Here is a 15093-nt window from a genome sequence, read left to right on the forward strand (position 1 = left end):
ATTGTTTGCAGGTTTGGAACTTGAATTCTTAAATTTTGAGACTCCCTCAAGACCTGGAACCTAATATGATAAGGAAGATTTATAATTTCAAACCTGATCATAAACAGATGTTATCAGTCCTTTATGACCAATTTTTAAGATCTAGTGATAGTTCCCTGGACAGAATTAAAAACTATGGGAACAAAATTTTCAACAGTTAATTTCGGGAACAAGATTTTCAACAGTTAATTTCTGAAACTACATGGGACTCGATTTTGAAGTGAGTGTATTCATCCCCTCTTTGTGCTCAACACTCAATATTACGATTTAAGGTAGTACACCGGGTCTACTCTTCCAAAGTCCAATTGGATAATTCTATTCTAATTTTTATTCTAAATATGAGGAGAGTTGAAAAGCCCTAAATTAATATTTCTCATCTATATTTATCATGGAAACAGATATGTTTTTATGGAATTTGGGAAAGTAAGTGGTGATATTTTGAAGTCTACATTATATAAAATGAGGTACTGAATACATAAGATAGATAAATCCCTGGGCCTGACCATGTGAATCTTTGGACTTTGGGGAAGCTGGGGAAGAAATTGCAGGGTCCCTGGCATGGATAAGCATGGGCATGGTGGTAGAAGAGAGACTGGTGGTTAATGCTATGTTAAGGAAAGCTAAAAGGATAAGCCAGGAAATTATAGGCAGATAATCTTAATTTCAGCCAATGTAAGTTACTGTAGGGGATTCTGGGAGAGAGGATCTCCATGTATCTAGCTGGGCAAGGACTTATTAAGAACTATGGTTTTGTGTGTGGAGAAATCATGTCTCATGAATTTGATTGGCTTTTTTGAAGAAATTATCAATAAGATTGAGGGCAGTGAGATAAATATTATCTACCTGGACCAGCAAAATCTTTGACAAAGTTTTGATGGTAGACTAATATGGATCTAGAATGAGCAAACTAATTGGATACAGAATTGGCTTGATTGGAGGAGTCAGTCTGGTCATGGAGAGTTGTGGGAAAACTGTGACCAGTGGTGTGGTGCAGGAATCTGTTTATCATCTATATTAATGACTTGGAAGACAATGGTTACTAAATTTGAAGATTACACCATAATTGGCTAGTGAAGAAGGTTTTCTGAGTTTACCACAGGATCTAGATGAGCTTGGAGAGTGGGCCAAGGAATGGGAAATGGAATTTAACTCAAACAAGAGTGAGACATTGCACTTTGGTATGTTAGACCAATGCTGGACTTGCACAGTGAAATGTAATGCCTGAAGAGAATTGTACAACAGAGGGACTTAGGGATACAGACGCATAATTCCGTGAACACAGATAGATAGGTGATTAAGGAGCACTTGCTTTCTTCAGTCAGAGAATTGAGTATAGGGGCTTGGACATCATGTTCGAACTGCGCAAAATGTTGGTGAGACTGTACTTGGAGTATTAGGTGCCGTTCCAGTCACCCAGTCATAGGGAATATGAAAATCAAGGTAGAATGGATGAAGAAAAGATTCATGAAGATGTTACCGAGACTGGTTATGTAGGGGTTGGATAAGTTGTGAGTTTTGAACTTGGTGCACAGGAGAATGATGGAGAACTTTGTAGAGGTATATAATATGTTGGCTGGCATAGAAAATGTAAATAGCCACCCGCTTTGCCCAGGGCATGGGAGCCTAAAACTGGAGGATGTAGATTTAAGTAAAAAGGGAAAGATTCCTGGGCTGTGTTTTCACTCTGAAGGTGGCAGGTTTGTGAAACAAGCTGGCCAGAGGAAGTGCAAGAGATGGGTATAGTTGCAACATTTAGAAGACATGGATAGGAAGGGTTGAGAAGGATATGGGCCAAATGGGAGTTGCTTTAGTAAACACCTTGGTCAGCATGTACAAATTGGACCAAAAGGCCTGTTTCCATGTTGTAAAACTTTGATTCTGTTTGAGATATTTTAAAAATGAATTATATTTTCAAAATTATATGTTCTTTGTGTGAAATTAACATCTTATTTGCAAGGCACATATTCCTGAGGATTGCCCTACTAATTATAGGTTCAGTTTCCAAACTTTTTTAGCGTCTTCATCCCTATAATATGACATAGTGTAAAATAAAATTGAATCTATCCATTCATGATTGCAAACAATGATAATAGCACAGTGCACAATGATGAAGGAAAGCATCGGAATGATGAAGGAAAGCATCGGAATGATGAAGGAAAGCATCGGAATGATGAAGGAAAGCATCGGAATGATGAAGGAAAGCATCGGAATGATGAAGGAAAGCATCGGAATGATGAAGGAAAGCATCGGAATGATGAAGGAAAGCATCGGAATGATGAAGGAAAGCATCGGAATGATGAAGGAAAGCATCGGAATGATGAAGGAAAGCATCGGAATGATGAAGGAAAGTATCGGAATGATGAAGGAAAGCATCATTGCACAACAATGAAGGAAAGCATCATTGCACAACAATGAAGGAAAGCATCATTGCACAACAATGAAGGAAAGCATCATTGCACAACAATGAAGGAAAGCATCATTGCACAACAATGAAGGAAAGCATCATTGCACAACAATGAAGGAAAGCATCATTGCACAACAATGAAGGAAAGCATCATTGCACAACAATGAAGGAAAGCATCAATGCACAATAATGAAGGAAAGCATCAGAAGTTTGCCATTAGTCAGATTTCTCTGATGCAAGTTGCACAATTTGACTTTTATAGATCACTCTGATTTTTCTTTCAGCTGAAATTTTTGATGGTTGCTCTTTTGTACTGGTAGAAAATTCACTCTGGAGTTGGTGTTTCCTGATGTATACTTTAAGTAATTAATATTATTCACTACACTGCACGTCTGGAGTGTCTGAAAACAGCAGCTCAGCACAAGTTTAATGCATTAATGCGAATATAATGATCAAGCTGACCATGGACATGTCAAAACAGAACTTTGGGTGTCTGGATGGATCTAATGTCCTCCTGGTGGCTCCTGAGGGAGAGTAATAAGCCCCTTGGGAACAATAGAGGAGCAGGAACAACTAAAGTGGCTGCATTTTTGTCAGCCATATTTCAATTAGATTTCAGAAAAGTGAAATCTTGATAATGTACCCATTATGTTAACATTCTTGTTGCAGCAATCCAATATTATCTCAATATTATATGCTTTCAACGTAAGTTTTTTTTAGATTTTATATAAATTTCTAATTCATGTCATCTGATGGATCCAAGCCTCAAAGTATTTTCAGGCATTGTCTTGTACAGTACAACTCTAATGTTGTTAGATTTTTAATTATATGCAACCTGTGTGACAGGCTCCTGTTACCACGGAGCAGTAGTCTGTGATGCAGCCATTCCATTCCTAGTTGCCCACTGTTAAAAAGCACGGTTGCTGCCCAGTATTACCCCATGCTTGAGAATAATTCTTACACATGCTGAAAACTCCTTTGTATCTCAATACCCTTAGGAGTTGGTGACCTGGAGCAGTTTATCTCCCTTTACTGTTCAGATTAGACATTACAGAAAGTTGATTGTAGGTCGCAGATGCACCTATCATCTATACACTTTTCAGTTGTGTGCCTGTTTAGTTTCACCTTGGTATAAATTAAATATAGTATGATCATAGACTCAATGGCATTAATGAGATTAACAGAAGTTTGGCTTTATTGATTAAATCTTTTGATATTGAGAGTTCATTCATTTTACCATGGCATCTAGAAAACCCCTCAAAAACAGCAGTGTGACCAATGGGCAAACCCCTGCTTTTCTGTTGTACAAGGGAGATCAGAGAAAACACAGTATCTCTGTTGCTATAGGCTCCATCAAAGTGTTCAGTGTTCCAAACATATCCTGCAAAACCAATAAACATTGAAACCCTGATAACCAGCACCTATGGGGATTGGTAGATGCCAGGTAAGTGAATTTGCCAGTTGCTTGAGATTGCATGTTGCGTGGATTTGCAAACTAACCGCTGGGGGGGCGGCCACAATTTTAAACTTACTTTTTTTTTTAAACTTGGTATGTATTTTCCATGATTTATTTTGCCAGTTGCTTGAGGATGTTTGGATTCTGGGTTACAAGGATTTTGCTGGTACCATCTTCATAGCTGCACTGATGCACCATCTTAGAAGGCCTTGTGGTTTTGAAACGTGCTCTAGAACCCTGAAGAACCTTTGGACGACTATCATAATCTTAAGATTTAGTGTTATTCTTGAATCTTGGCGCTGTGTTGTTCCTCTCCAGGAAGGTGTAACTTGATTCATATATGACAATTTCAACCTTGCTTCGAGGAAGGGGTTTTGAAATTTTTAAAACCTTTTTTCTTTTTTTTTTGTCATGCTTTATTTTGGTATTAAGAATATCCTCTAGATTCTTTAATTATGACCATATCTGTAATTTTTTTCTAATTTTGTTGCATATTGTATAATTGTACTGTTCAATTTCTTATACTTTAAATATCAATGAAAATATTTTGTAAAGAAAGAACTCTCAGCTCAGCAACTAAGTCACTATCCAAGCTAACCATCCAGGCAGCATGTTGAAATGTCTGTTACAGTTTTATTTCTGAATTTTTAGATTAATCAGTAATGTAAAATACAGGCCATTGTCTGGCTTTTAATAATTTAAAAAAGTTTTCACTATTACTTTGGCAAGGGGTTGATTATAGGGAAAAGCCTCCTCTGCATATTTTAACCAGATGTTGTAACCACATGTTGTAAAAAGTGTTGCGACAATCCATTCAGGATTGTTTCTGTCTGTGCCATCTGGTGCTGACCCTGCTTTATTGTATAAAATGAAAATGTATTTTATGTTTAAAGGAGCATTAGAATTAAAGAATCTAGAAGAATCATTTTTCTTTTTTTTTTTGAATACTTTTTTTAAAATTTAGAACCATGATACATAAAATTAATGAATTTAATACAAATTATAAAATATTCATAAGTATACGTTGGCATATATCAAAAACTCCTCTAACACCCCCCTTAATAAGGAAAAAGCCCTCCCCTGTTGTATACCACTTACCTAAAACCACCCCTAAACTCCCCCCCCCCCCCAGCTACCCCTTCTAATAGAAAGAAATGGAAGAAAAATAAGAAAGGAAAAGCAATCTATAATGACTTAGATAAATATCACTGATTGAAACATTTCACCACATTAAGGCAGAAGTATTCAAAATTTTAAACCCATATAATCCAAGTAAGGGCTCCAAACTTTCTGATAGAAAAAATTATCTCATAAATTATGTTATTTTTTCCAATGGTATACAAGATCTCAATTCTGTATGCCATCTAAATAAATTCAACTCTATATCATTTTTCCAAGTTATCGCAATGCATTTTCTCACAACTGCTAATGCTAGTCTCAAAAATGCTATTTGAAATTTATTTAATCTTAATTCCAAACAAATCTTTTTAATATTACTTAACAAAAATATTGATGGATCCATTGGGAATTTAACTTTAAAAATATAATTTATCCTTTCTTGTTTGACCCAGCTGATAGTTCCTGCAGGCCTTCATATTATTTTGACATCCAAAAATTTAAAACATGCAATGACTTTAGCATATTATTTTATTTACAATCACTTTTAGATGCCATTGCCACAGGCTCTCTAGTCCTTTGATTCCATGGTATCAAATATAATCCTCTTCAGAGATTCAGGCATCTTTTTGGTATGGATCCCTTAAGTAAAACATCTATCTTTCTGGAGAAGACTATACTTCAATATATGTCTGAGTATCAGCCTCTTGAAATGTCCTGATTGACCTTATCTAGTAGGGATTCCAAGCATAGGTAATCTCTTCCTTGCTCACTTCAGAAATTTGAGGAGCGCCTTTAAAATAAATTTTCCTAATTTCAGTCAGGAGAAGTAATTTTCAGAATCAATTTATTGTCATGAACAAGTAATGTATTTGTTGTTTTGCAGCACAGTCACAGTGAAAGCATTTATCTACATCACTTTACAGAAATAGTGCACGAGAAGTCAGACTGTCTTTGTTTCATTCAGGAATCTGATGGTAGCTGCTAAGAACCTGTCCTTGGGCCACTGAATGCTCGTCTTCAAGCTCCTGTACCTTTTTTCCCCAATGGTAGCAGAATGAAGAAGGTATGGCCTGGGTGATGGGGGTCCTTGAGGTTAGAGGCTGCTTTCTTAAAGCACCACGTCTTCTAGATGTCCTTAATGGAGTGAAGTCTGGTGCCCATGATGCTGCAGGCTGAGTTAACAAACTCTGGAGTTTTTTCTTGCCCTGTGTGTTGGGATCTCCGGACAGTCAGTGATGCCACCAACCAGAATGCTCTCCTCAGTACACTTGTAGAAGTTTTCGAGAGCCCTTGATGACATACCAAATCTCTTCACACACCTCATAAAGCTTAGCCGCTGGCGAGCATTCTTGATGATTGGATTGACATGGAGGCTCCAGGACAGGTCCTCAGAGATATTGACCCCCAGGGATTTGAAGTTCTTGACCCTCTCCACTACTGAGCCCTTAATGAGAACTGGGTTGTGTTCTCCTGACTTCCGCATGAAGTCCACAATCATCTCCTTGGTTTTGCTAACGTTGAGCGCAAAGTTTTTGGGGTGATACTACTCACCAAACTGATCTATCTTCTTCTGTACACTTCCTCATTGCCATTTCTGCTCACAACTCTGGTGTCATCGGTAGATTTTAGATGGCATTAGAATTGTGCCTGGCCACGCAGTCATGGGTGTATAGCAAGTAGAGCAGTGAGCTAAGCACACCCCCTTGAGGTGCACCTGTGTTGATGGTCAGTGAGGAGGAAACATTGCTTCCAATTCGTACTGACTGTGTCTTCCAATGAAGAAGTCAAGGATCCAGTTACAGATGGGGGGTGGGAGGGGATGCAGAGGCCCAGGATTTGGAGCTTGTTGACCAGCACTGAGGGAATAATGGTTTTGAAGACTGTAAGGTAAAACATCATGAGATGGGAATGTACGGGGCAGTAACAAGATGTGAATGCATCCTTGTACTTACAAGATAAGAGAGACATTGATGGATTGAGAGGCAGGAAGCTAGCAGGGAAAGGATAGCAACAGTTTTAGTCATTGGACAAGTAATGATATGATGATGTTCTAAGCACATATCCAAGGGTATAAAAAATCACCATTTTGCTGATAACGGCAGAATGCATTCTCCGACTAACCTGGTTGGTCGCAAGTGTTACAATCCGGTAATAAACAACAAAGAACCCTGATTTCGACTCAGCCTGGTGTTTGTCTCACTCATTCATGAACAAAGCAGACCTAACAAGACTGAGCTATAGACAGTGATGAGCAACTGTATTTATGAGTTGCTGTTTTTGCAGAGATCCAGACCTGAGTGGAGAGCCTGTGATGTTGAGTCTGCTGTGGAGTGATTGTGACGATAAGCGAATTGCAGTGGGTACAGTCCTTTGCTTAAGTACATGCTAATTCTGGCCATGACCAACCTCTGAAAGCATTTCATCACAGTAAAGGTTAGTGCTACTGGGTGATAGTCATTGAGGCAGCTCACTCAGCTCTTCTTGGGCCCAGGATGATTGATGCCCTTTTTGGAGCAGATGGGAACCTTTGACAGCATCAATGAGAGATTAAAAATGTTTTTTTCTGATGTGGCCGTTTTCCATGTTTTCACTATCAAAGTCAAACCTTGTTATCGCTGAAATGATCAAAAAGTTCAATTAAGTATCTCTGGGTTTAATTGAAGATCAATTATATTCATCTTGCCTTTGAAATTAATTTTTTTTAAAAAAATGTAAACATACAGCATGGTAACAGGCTATTTCAGCCCATGAGTCCATGCCACCCAATTTACACCCCATCAACTGACAACCCCAGTATGTTTTGACCCCAGAGAAAACCGATGCAGGCATGGGAGAACGTACAAACTCCTTCCAGACTGCACGGGATTTTAACCCAGGTCTGGACCCAATCGCTGGCACTGTAAAAGTGTTGAGTTAACCGCTACGCCAATCATGTTGGTTAGACTTTGCTTCCACTAAATAAAAATTAAATGCACATAAAAATATACTCTTCCACATGCCAACATCATTCATTTTTTTCTATTAAAATGTTTTCTTCCCATATATTTAATAGTTTAACTGAAAATGAGATTACCAGTAAAATTAAATGTTTCAATAAGGATGTTCATTCCTTGAACTGTGAGAAAGGTGATTTAACATAATTAATTATAACTAATAGATAACTGAAGCATTTTGTCAATTTTTTTATTAGAACATTTTTTATTTTAAAAAATATGGAACGCTTCATGAATTTGCATGTCATCCTTGCTAATCTTCTCTGTATCATTACAATTTTAGTAAATGTGCTGTCAAAGTGAGCACAAACTAGTGTATCTTAATCAATCAAATGTTTAATATGTTTGAAGTGCATATACACTTAAGAAAATGAATGCAGTTTAAAGAGTCTTCTTGAGTTTTTGCATCAACAAAATCTCATATTTAAGTGTTAAATGTCCCATAAAATGTGAGATGGACTAGGAAACTGAGACCATTCATTCCATACTAACAGGATCAACCATTACAAAACCTAACTAAAGAACAGAAAAAGATAAAAACTCTTGTTTATTATAAACAATATCAGATGTTTCCAGGCACTGGACTGATCTTTGAGCTCTGTTGATGGTTCTCTCTCAACTTGCAGTGAAAGCTGAACTCTGTTCTGCTTTTGGAATATAATCACACCAGATATGCACCATACTGTACATCATTTCCATTGTAACTATGATCCTGCTTCTTTTATCAGTCCAGATGCATGGGTTTAAAAGTTTTGAAGCTGACTTACGTTTATAAAATAGATAAAATATTTTTAGAATTAAAATGGTTCTTGTTTTCAGCAGAAGTAGTCTACACTAAATTCCTAACAATAATTGTGTATTTATTATGACAGGTATTTTGAAAATTTGACTTCAAATGTTACCCATTGGTATTTGAAGTGCACTATAAATCAATGTGAAATATGAAATAATGTGTCCATTGATCATACTGGTGGATTTCATTCTTACAGCTATTGTTGATTGTTTATTACTAGAAATTATCAAAATTATGGCATCTATATTCTTGAACTACAAATAGCATCATCCACACTTTGTGTAGTAGACCTTTTCACACTGCATTGTAAAATGAAGGTTCCTCCTATGAATCTGTGGTGTGAAAAGGTTGGCCCGGGAATTTTAATCGAGCCTGTGACCCTACTTTGAAGGTAGGGCTGAGCACCCGGGAAATTTTCCCAGTCCACCTTCTCCAGTGTGAAAAGGCTAACGGCCAAGCAGGGAAAACCTTGTGACGTCAGTGCTTGCGTACTGCTTCATGTGGGCGATTAAAATTAAAAGATGCATACCTCGTGACAACATTGGGCTGCTTGGTACATCATGACAGCAGCACAATGCAGGATGAATGGCCGTTCTCGTTAACCATTATCTCTGACGCAGATGAATTTCCCAGAGAAGTTCCAGCTGCATAAGGAATTATGGGAAATTAAGTCAGCCATTCATCCCACGGCTGTCAAGATGTACTGAAGCGCAGGGGTGGGCGGGTGACGCACGGGCATGGGGGAGGGAGCGGGCGTGCGAACAACTGATGGACAGGGGGGTGAACATACTCTCACTCCTATGAGTGCATGATGAGTCATCAGTTGGGGGGGCAAATTACCGGGAATTTGGACTGCGGTGTAAAAGACCCAGAAGGTCCTGAATTTCTGGGAATTTTACCGGGAGAAAATAAGGTCACCACTTGCCTGCAGTGTGAAAATGGCCAGTGTTTAATAGAAGATACTCAGGCTGTGTGAAATGCTAATGCAAATCTTAGCCCAGTCAACTGTTCTATAAAGTGAAGATCTGCTGCAGTTTGCAGAACCTTAATGATGCAATGAAACAAATTATAGATATACTATACTTAAAGGTTGTAGAATTTTCGTACAGATTCCTTTGCAGCGCTGTCTTTAATGTGCCTCTCTGCTCCTTCTTCTGTCTGCATTGTAATAGGAATACTTTGTTCCCATTCTTGGAGAAGATTCAAGCCAGTCACGCACTGTAGAAACGGAATCATTACCCTATTATCACCTGTGCAGTAATTTTATATTTTGTACAGTAGCTGTAAGAATGAATATCCACCAGTATGATCAATGGGCACATTCTTTCATATTTAACAATGATTTAGAGTGCACTACAAATACAAATAGGTTGCAATGAAGACATCAAGTACATAAAACCCCTGGTATCTGACACCGATGGCGATTGGTGGATGCTAGATAAGTGTTTTCTGGTTGCTTGCGATTTACCCTTAAATTGCCTGGCTAATACCCCTGCATTAAGAATAAACTGTTTAAAAAAACAAAAATACTATACTGTTCTAATACTGAACAAAAATCTTAAAGCATTTCACTCTATTTTCTGTCACATTCTTTGAAAACATTTAATGATAGCTGAATCTGCAGGTTCCTCTCCCTCCATGGAGAACAATAATATTATAGAAAATTAATGTCTCCCCCCCACCCCCCCCCCCCCCACCTCCTAGTTTACAGATAAAGCCTCTGACCATAGGCAACTCTTAAAGTGTCTCCTTATCACTGCTTCATAAGAGAGTCACCCCAACAGTGAGCGGCATCAACTGACTCTTCATCCTGGGCGACACCATTTTATTTCAAACACAACCTTATTCACGCTTTATTCAAAAAGCTACTATCAGGAAAGCAAGACGAAGGCACTTCGCTGGCTGAATATTTGCCCCATCTTCTTCAAAGGATTTTTTATTACTTCAGAGAACATGGTTTTACAATTTTAAGCATATGTATTTTTTACCTATTGTATTTATTTTAATTTTTGAATTTATTTTCCTTGATTGCTTTGCAGATTGCTTGAATCCCAGATACCAGGGTTTTCACTGAATATTCTAACACTCTTTCTATACCACTCATTTTGCAATGCTAGCTATCTCTTCTGCATTACCTGTCTGACTCTTGCTCTTCAAAGCTACTTGTTGTTATCTTTCTGTTTTCCCCTCCTAGTTTCAATTTACTCATATCACCTTGTATCATGTGCTTTGGCTGCACAGTTCTAGTTGATGGTTTGATCAAAATAAACATTCACTTGTGCACGCATAGGAATTTGTGAACTTCTCCCACTGAATTTTAACTCAAACATTTTGTGAAATATTTGTAATTTAAAATGAAAGGAAAACATTGAAATTCATTGATCAGATTGGGTTTTTTTCTACATATCTTTGTCCAGGGTTTCCATTGCAGATTACCATATATTCTGGTGTATAAGATGATTGTGTATAAGACGACCCCAAAATATCCACCTAAAATTTATGCTTTGAGCTATGTTTGCTGTATAAGACTACCCCAAATGGTGATACAAATTCACATTTTAAAAGAAAATTGCCCAGCATATGTATATATTTTATTAGCATATTTTGAAACAAGCCACCACCATAACCTTTAATTGGCTATTTAAAGCCTGGACAGAGCTGATGGCAGTTGGACTGGGCGGATGGACCTCATGGGGGAGCTCTGTGACTTCAAGATCAAAAGAACTGTCTTATCTGGGACTGCAAAACCATATAGATATTCACACACATACGTACAGAGTCTTGTTTTCTTCCTCTCTTGTTTTTCTTCTGCAACATACAGCATGGTCTCAAAGCTATATAGAAGGCACACCGGAAAACAGGAAGTAAAACCCCTCTCTTACTCCAGAACCAGCTTCGTTTTCAAAACAACTCATATTACAACGAGGGTCATATCTTATACTTGGTGCAGGAGAGTGCTGAGACTCAACTATTAAAGTTGGCATATAAGGCGACCCCTGGGTTTGGGGTGGCATTTTTAAAGTTAAAGTTCCATCTTATACACCAACATATTCAGTATATTTTTAAAAACAGTAATGTTTTACTTCGACGTTAGGGGTGTAAGCGCTCCAATGGATGTTGAGGATGGAGCGGAGACAACGCTGGTGGAAGCATTCTAGGAGCCGTAGGTGGTGCCGGTAGAGGACCCATGATTCGGAGCCGAACAGGAGTGTGGGTATGACAACGGCTCTGTATACGCTTATCTTTGTGAGGTTTTTCAGTTGGTTGTTTTTCCAGACTCTTTTGTGTACTCGAAGTACTCGAGATGGCAGAGGTCGACAGCATCGAGTCCACGCTGCTGAAGATCCAGCTGCGCTGGATGGGTCACGTCTCCAGAATGGAGGACCATCGCCTTCCCAAGATCGTGTTATATGGCGAGCTCTCCACTGGCCACCGTGACAGAGGTGCACCAAAGAAAAGGTACAAGGACTGCCTAAAGAAATCTCTTGGTGCCTGCCACATTGACCACCGCCAGTGGGCTGATAACGCCTCAAACCGTGCATCTTGGCGCCTCACAGTTTGGCGGGCAGCAACCTCCTTTGAAGAAGACCGCAGAGCCCACCTCACTGACAAAAGGCAAAGGAGGAAAAACCCAACACCCAACCCCAACCAACCAATTTTCCCTTGCAACCGCTGCAATCGTGTCTGCCTGTCCCGCATCGGACTTGTCAGCCACAAACGAGCCTGCAGCTGACGTGGACTTTTTACCCCCTCCATAAATCTTCGTCCGCGAAGCCAAGCCAAAGAAAAGAAGAATGTTTTACTTACTGCCCAGTCATTGTTGACCCAGTTTCTTTTCACATAAACAAATCTTTAATGTGGACTGTCTGCTTTTAATATTATTACATTTTCTCCAATTAATGAATTAATTTCCAATTTCATTTTTTTTTAAAGCTGTATATGCTATAAAAATAGAAAATACAGGAAACTTTCAGCAGTTCAGGCAGGAAAAACAAACAGTCTGGAACCTTTGAAACCGGGAAGGAGAATAAACAAGTTGGTTTTAAGTAGCAGATATAATGGTGGGAAGATGGAGATGGAGTTCATTCTTATTTCTGATAGAGGCTGAGCTAATTGTAGTTTGGTCCAGACTTATAAAAGTATACTTTATGTGCCCGTGAAGGTTTCAGCTTCGTTATTGAAAGAAAAATTGTGGTTTTCTTTCACTTGTGGTTCATCATCTGACAGCATAACTTTAATCATGACTTGGATCAGATTAATATATTTTATGATTCTGTGGGAATTCAGTGATGACCCTTTCACTGTAGGATTAGTTCTATAGTACTTGCCTTTCAAATTTGTGATATAAATAAATTCAGACCAACCAGTTACTGTATATACAGAAATGGGTACGTTCTTTTCTGAATCTTTACGTATTTGCAAATTAAGTTCAAGGTGACTCTAATGTCAGCATCTTCCATTTATTATCCTGCAGAAAGATATTACAGAGCTTAGCTGTCAGAGCAAGGCTATGAACCTGATGAGATATGATTATTGGCTTTCTCCTCTGGGAGATTAGCGACATTCCATTTTTGACTACAGCTGGAATGGTTGCATAGCTTAACAGTGGAAATGATGCAGATGTCAGCAATGATAAATAGCTCTAGTTCATGATGGCCACAAAATGGATATCTGATTTAAAAATGTTGTGATGGGTTACAAATAATTTTGTTATAATATTGCCTAAGAAAAGTAGAGAAATAAAATAAAGGCTATAATAGGCTCACCAGTTGGTGCATGTTTATGAATATATGGCAAATCCTTACCATGAGTCACTTAAAATACTTTGGTGACTTACTCAGCTCTGGGTCAATTAGCATTGCTCCATTTTCCTGAGAAATTGTATGTAGGTGATGTGGTAGCGGAATATTTAACAAGTAGTAGTAAAAATTTGTGAAGAAGGGATTTTATTGAATAATGCCCCTGCTCTGCTCCTTTAATTGGTGCTGAAGACGCAGAGAAATGGCAGCACACAAGTTTTAAGTTCAGTTATTAGATGAGGACTTTCTGGCAAGATCAATATTTATTATTTTCTATAGGCTCTCAGGAATGTAGTGGTGAATCACTGCAGTCCCTGTAGTGTAGGAAGTTACAGGACTTTGATCAGGAGATGAAGAAATAAAATGAATTACATTGACCTTGATCCACCACCCATCAAGGCCCACTTGGTCACTATGGTGCTCCCTTGCAACAGCTGTAGTTGCCTGTCTAGTTGCGAAAAAATTATGAATATGGGAAGTGCTGTCAGAGTGTGATGGAACTTGCTGAGTTCCTGCAGTGTATCTTGTAAACCGCATGGTGTGTGTTAGAATCGTGTGTACCTTTGGTGGACTATAAATGTACAAAGAGGGAATGGGCATTAGTAAAGAGGCTACTTTGGCTGTCATGGTTTTGGGCTTCAATGCATGCTTGCCCAAGCAAGTGGAACCTATTCCATCACACTTCTGACATGCCCAGTAAATGATCGAAATGTTTTGGGGAGGCAGTAGATGCTATTGTATCTGTGAGGCTGATAAATTTTGCCTCAGCATATTGATAGTGAAGGATTTGATTATGTCATCAATGTTGAGGGTCCTGTACAGATTGAAAACAATAGAATTTAATTCTAGAAGAAATATGTAACTTTAGGTAACATTCATAGTTTGTGTATTAAAATAGTTTGGTTTTCATTTTGATGTTCTACTCCTTGCTAGGGAAAGAGAAAAACCGTTTTGTTATGGTTTCACGCAAAAAGTACATATTTATTTCAATTTGTGTTGTTGTAAGCATTAATTAAAATGTAAAAATAGATTCATTGTTTACAATGGGGATGATAATAGAATTAATGATTGTTCTGCAGATGTTCTGATATGAAATTTCAATAAATAACAAAAAAACAGAATTCCTTATACTGTTGTGAAATACCGTGAGGTTGAGAGATTACAATAATAGTCTAAAAGCTGACACTTTGATACCATCTCTTTCTATTCCTCCTATTAACTGAGCCCCAACTGCCTTGGGGTCAATTTGCTGATGAACTGATGGAACACAGTTTCTGGTGACCTTTCCCTAGCTGTATTATCCTTTTGACTGAAAGCTCTGACTTGTAAGGTAAAATAGATTAACTTCAGTAATTGCAGATTCCCCTTTGATCTAATGCTTCTCACTCCAAACTTCTCCTGGCCTGAGCCAGCAGGATCTGTGTCAGCCACACAGCAGGGGTTCCAACTGCTAATTCTTTGTTTACTTAACTAAGGGACTCTTTCTGTTT

At 38.3% G+C, this 15093-nt stretch overlaps 1 protein-coding gene and 1 pseudogene across 18 annotated transcripts in view; one reads left to right on the forward strand and one right to left on the reverse strand.

Moving 5' to 3' along the window:
* The window catches only part of hhat (hedgehog acyltransferase), a 210601-nt gene that overhangs the window by 168765 nt on the left and 26743 nt on the right, over window positions 1–15093 (forward strand). For 6 of the 18 annotated variants that reach the window (XM_069931188.1, XM_069931182.1, XM_069931186.1 and 3 more), the window contains 2 exons: window positions 12–259; window positions 4023–4821. The exons of 3 other annotated variants lie outside the window; for them this stretch is intronic. Coding sequence is in view for 9 of the 15 variants with exons in the window: in XM_069931186.1 (XP_069787287.1) it covers window positions 12–64 (53 nt within the window). In the remaining 6 variants the exon portion in view is untranslated. Of the gene's footprint in view, window positions 1–11; window positions 260–4022; window positions 4822–7301; window positions 7619–15093 lie in introns of those variants that run through there. 9 more of the 18 variants (XM_069931179.1, XM_069931196.1, XM_069931198.1 and 6 more) reach the window with 4 other exon arrangements.
* On the reverse strand, window positions 8225–8318 carry LOC138762555 (U6 spliceosomal RNA; annotated as a pseudogene).

Source organism: Narcine bancroftii, chromosome 4, assembly GCF_036971445.1.
Source record: "Narcine bancroftii isolate sNarBan1 chromosome 4, sNarBan1.hap1, whole genome shotgun sequence".
NCBI lineage: Eukaryota > Metazoa > Chordata > Chondrichthyes > Torpediniformes > Narcinidae > Narcine > Narcine bancroftii.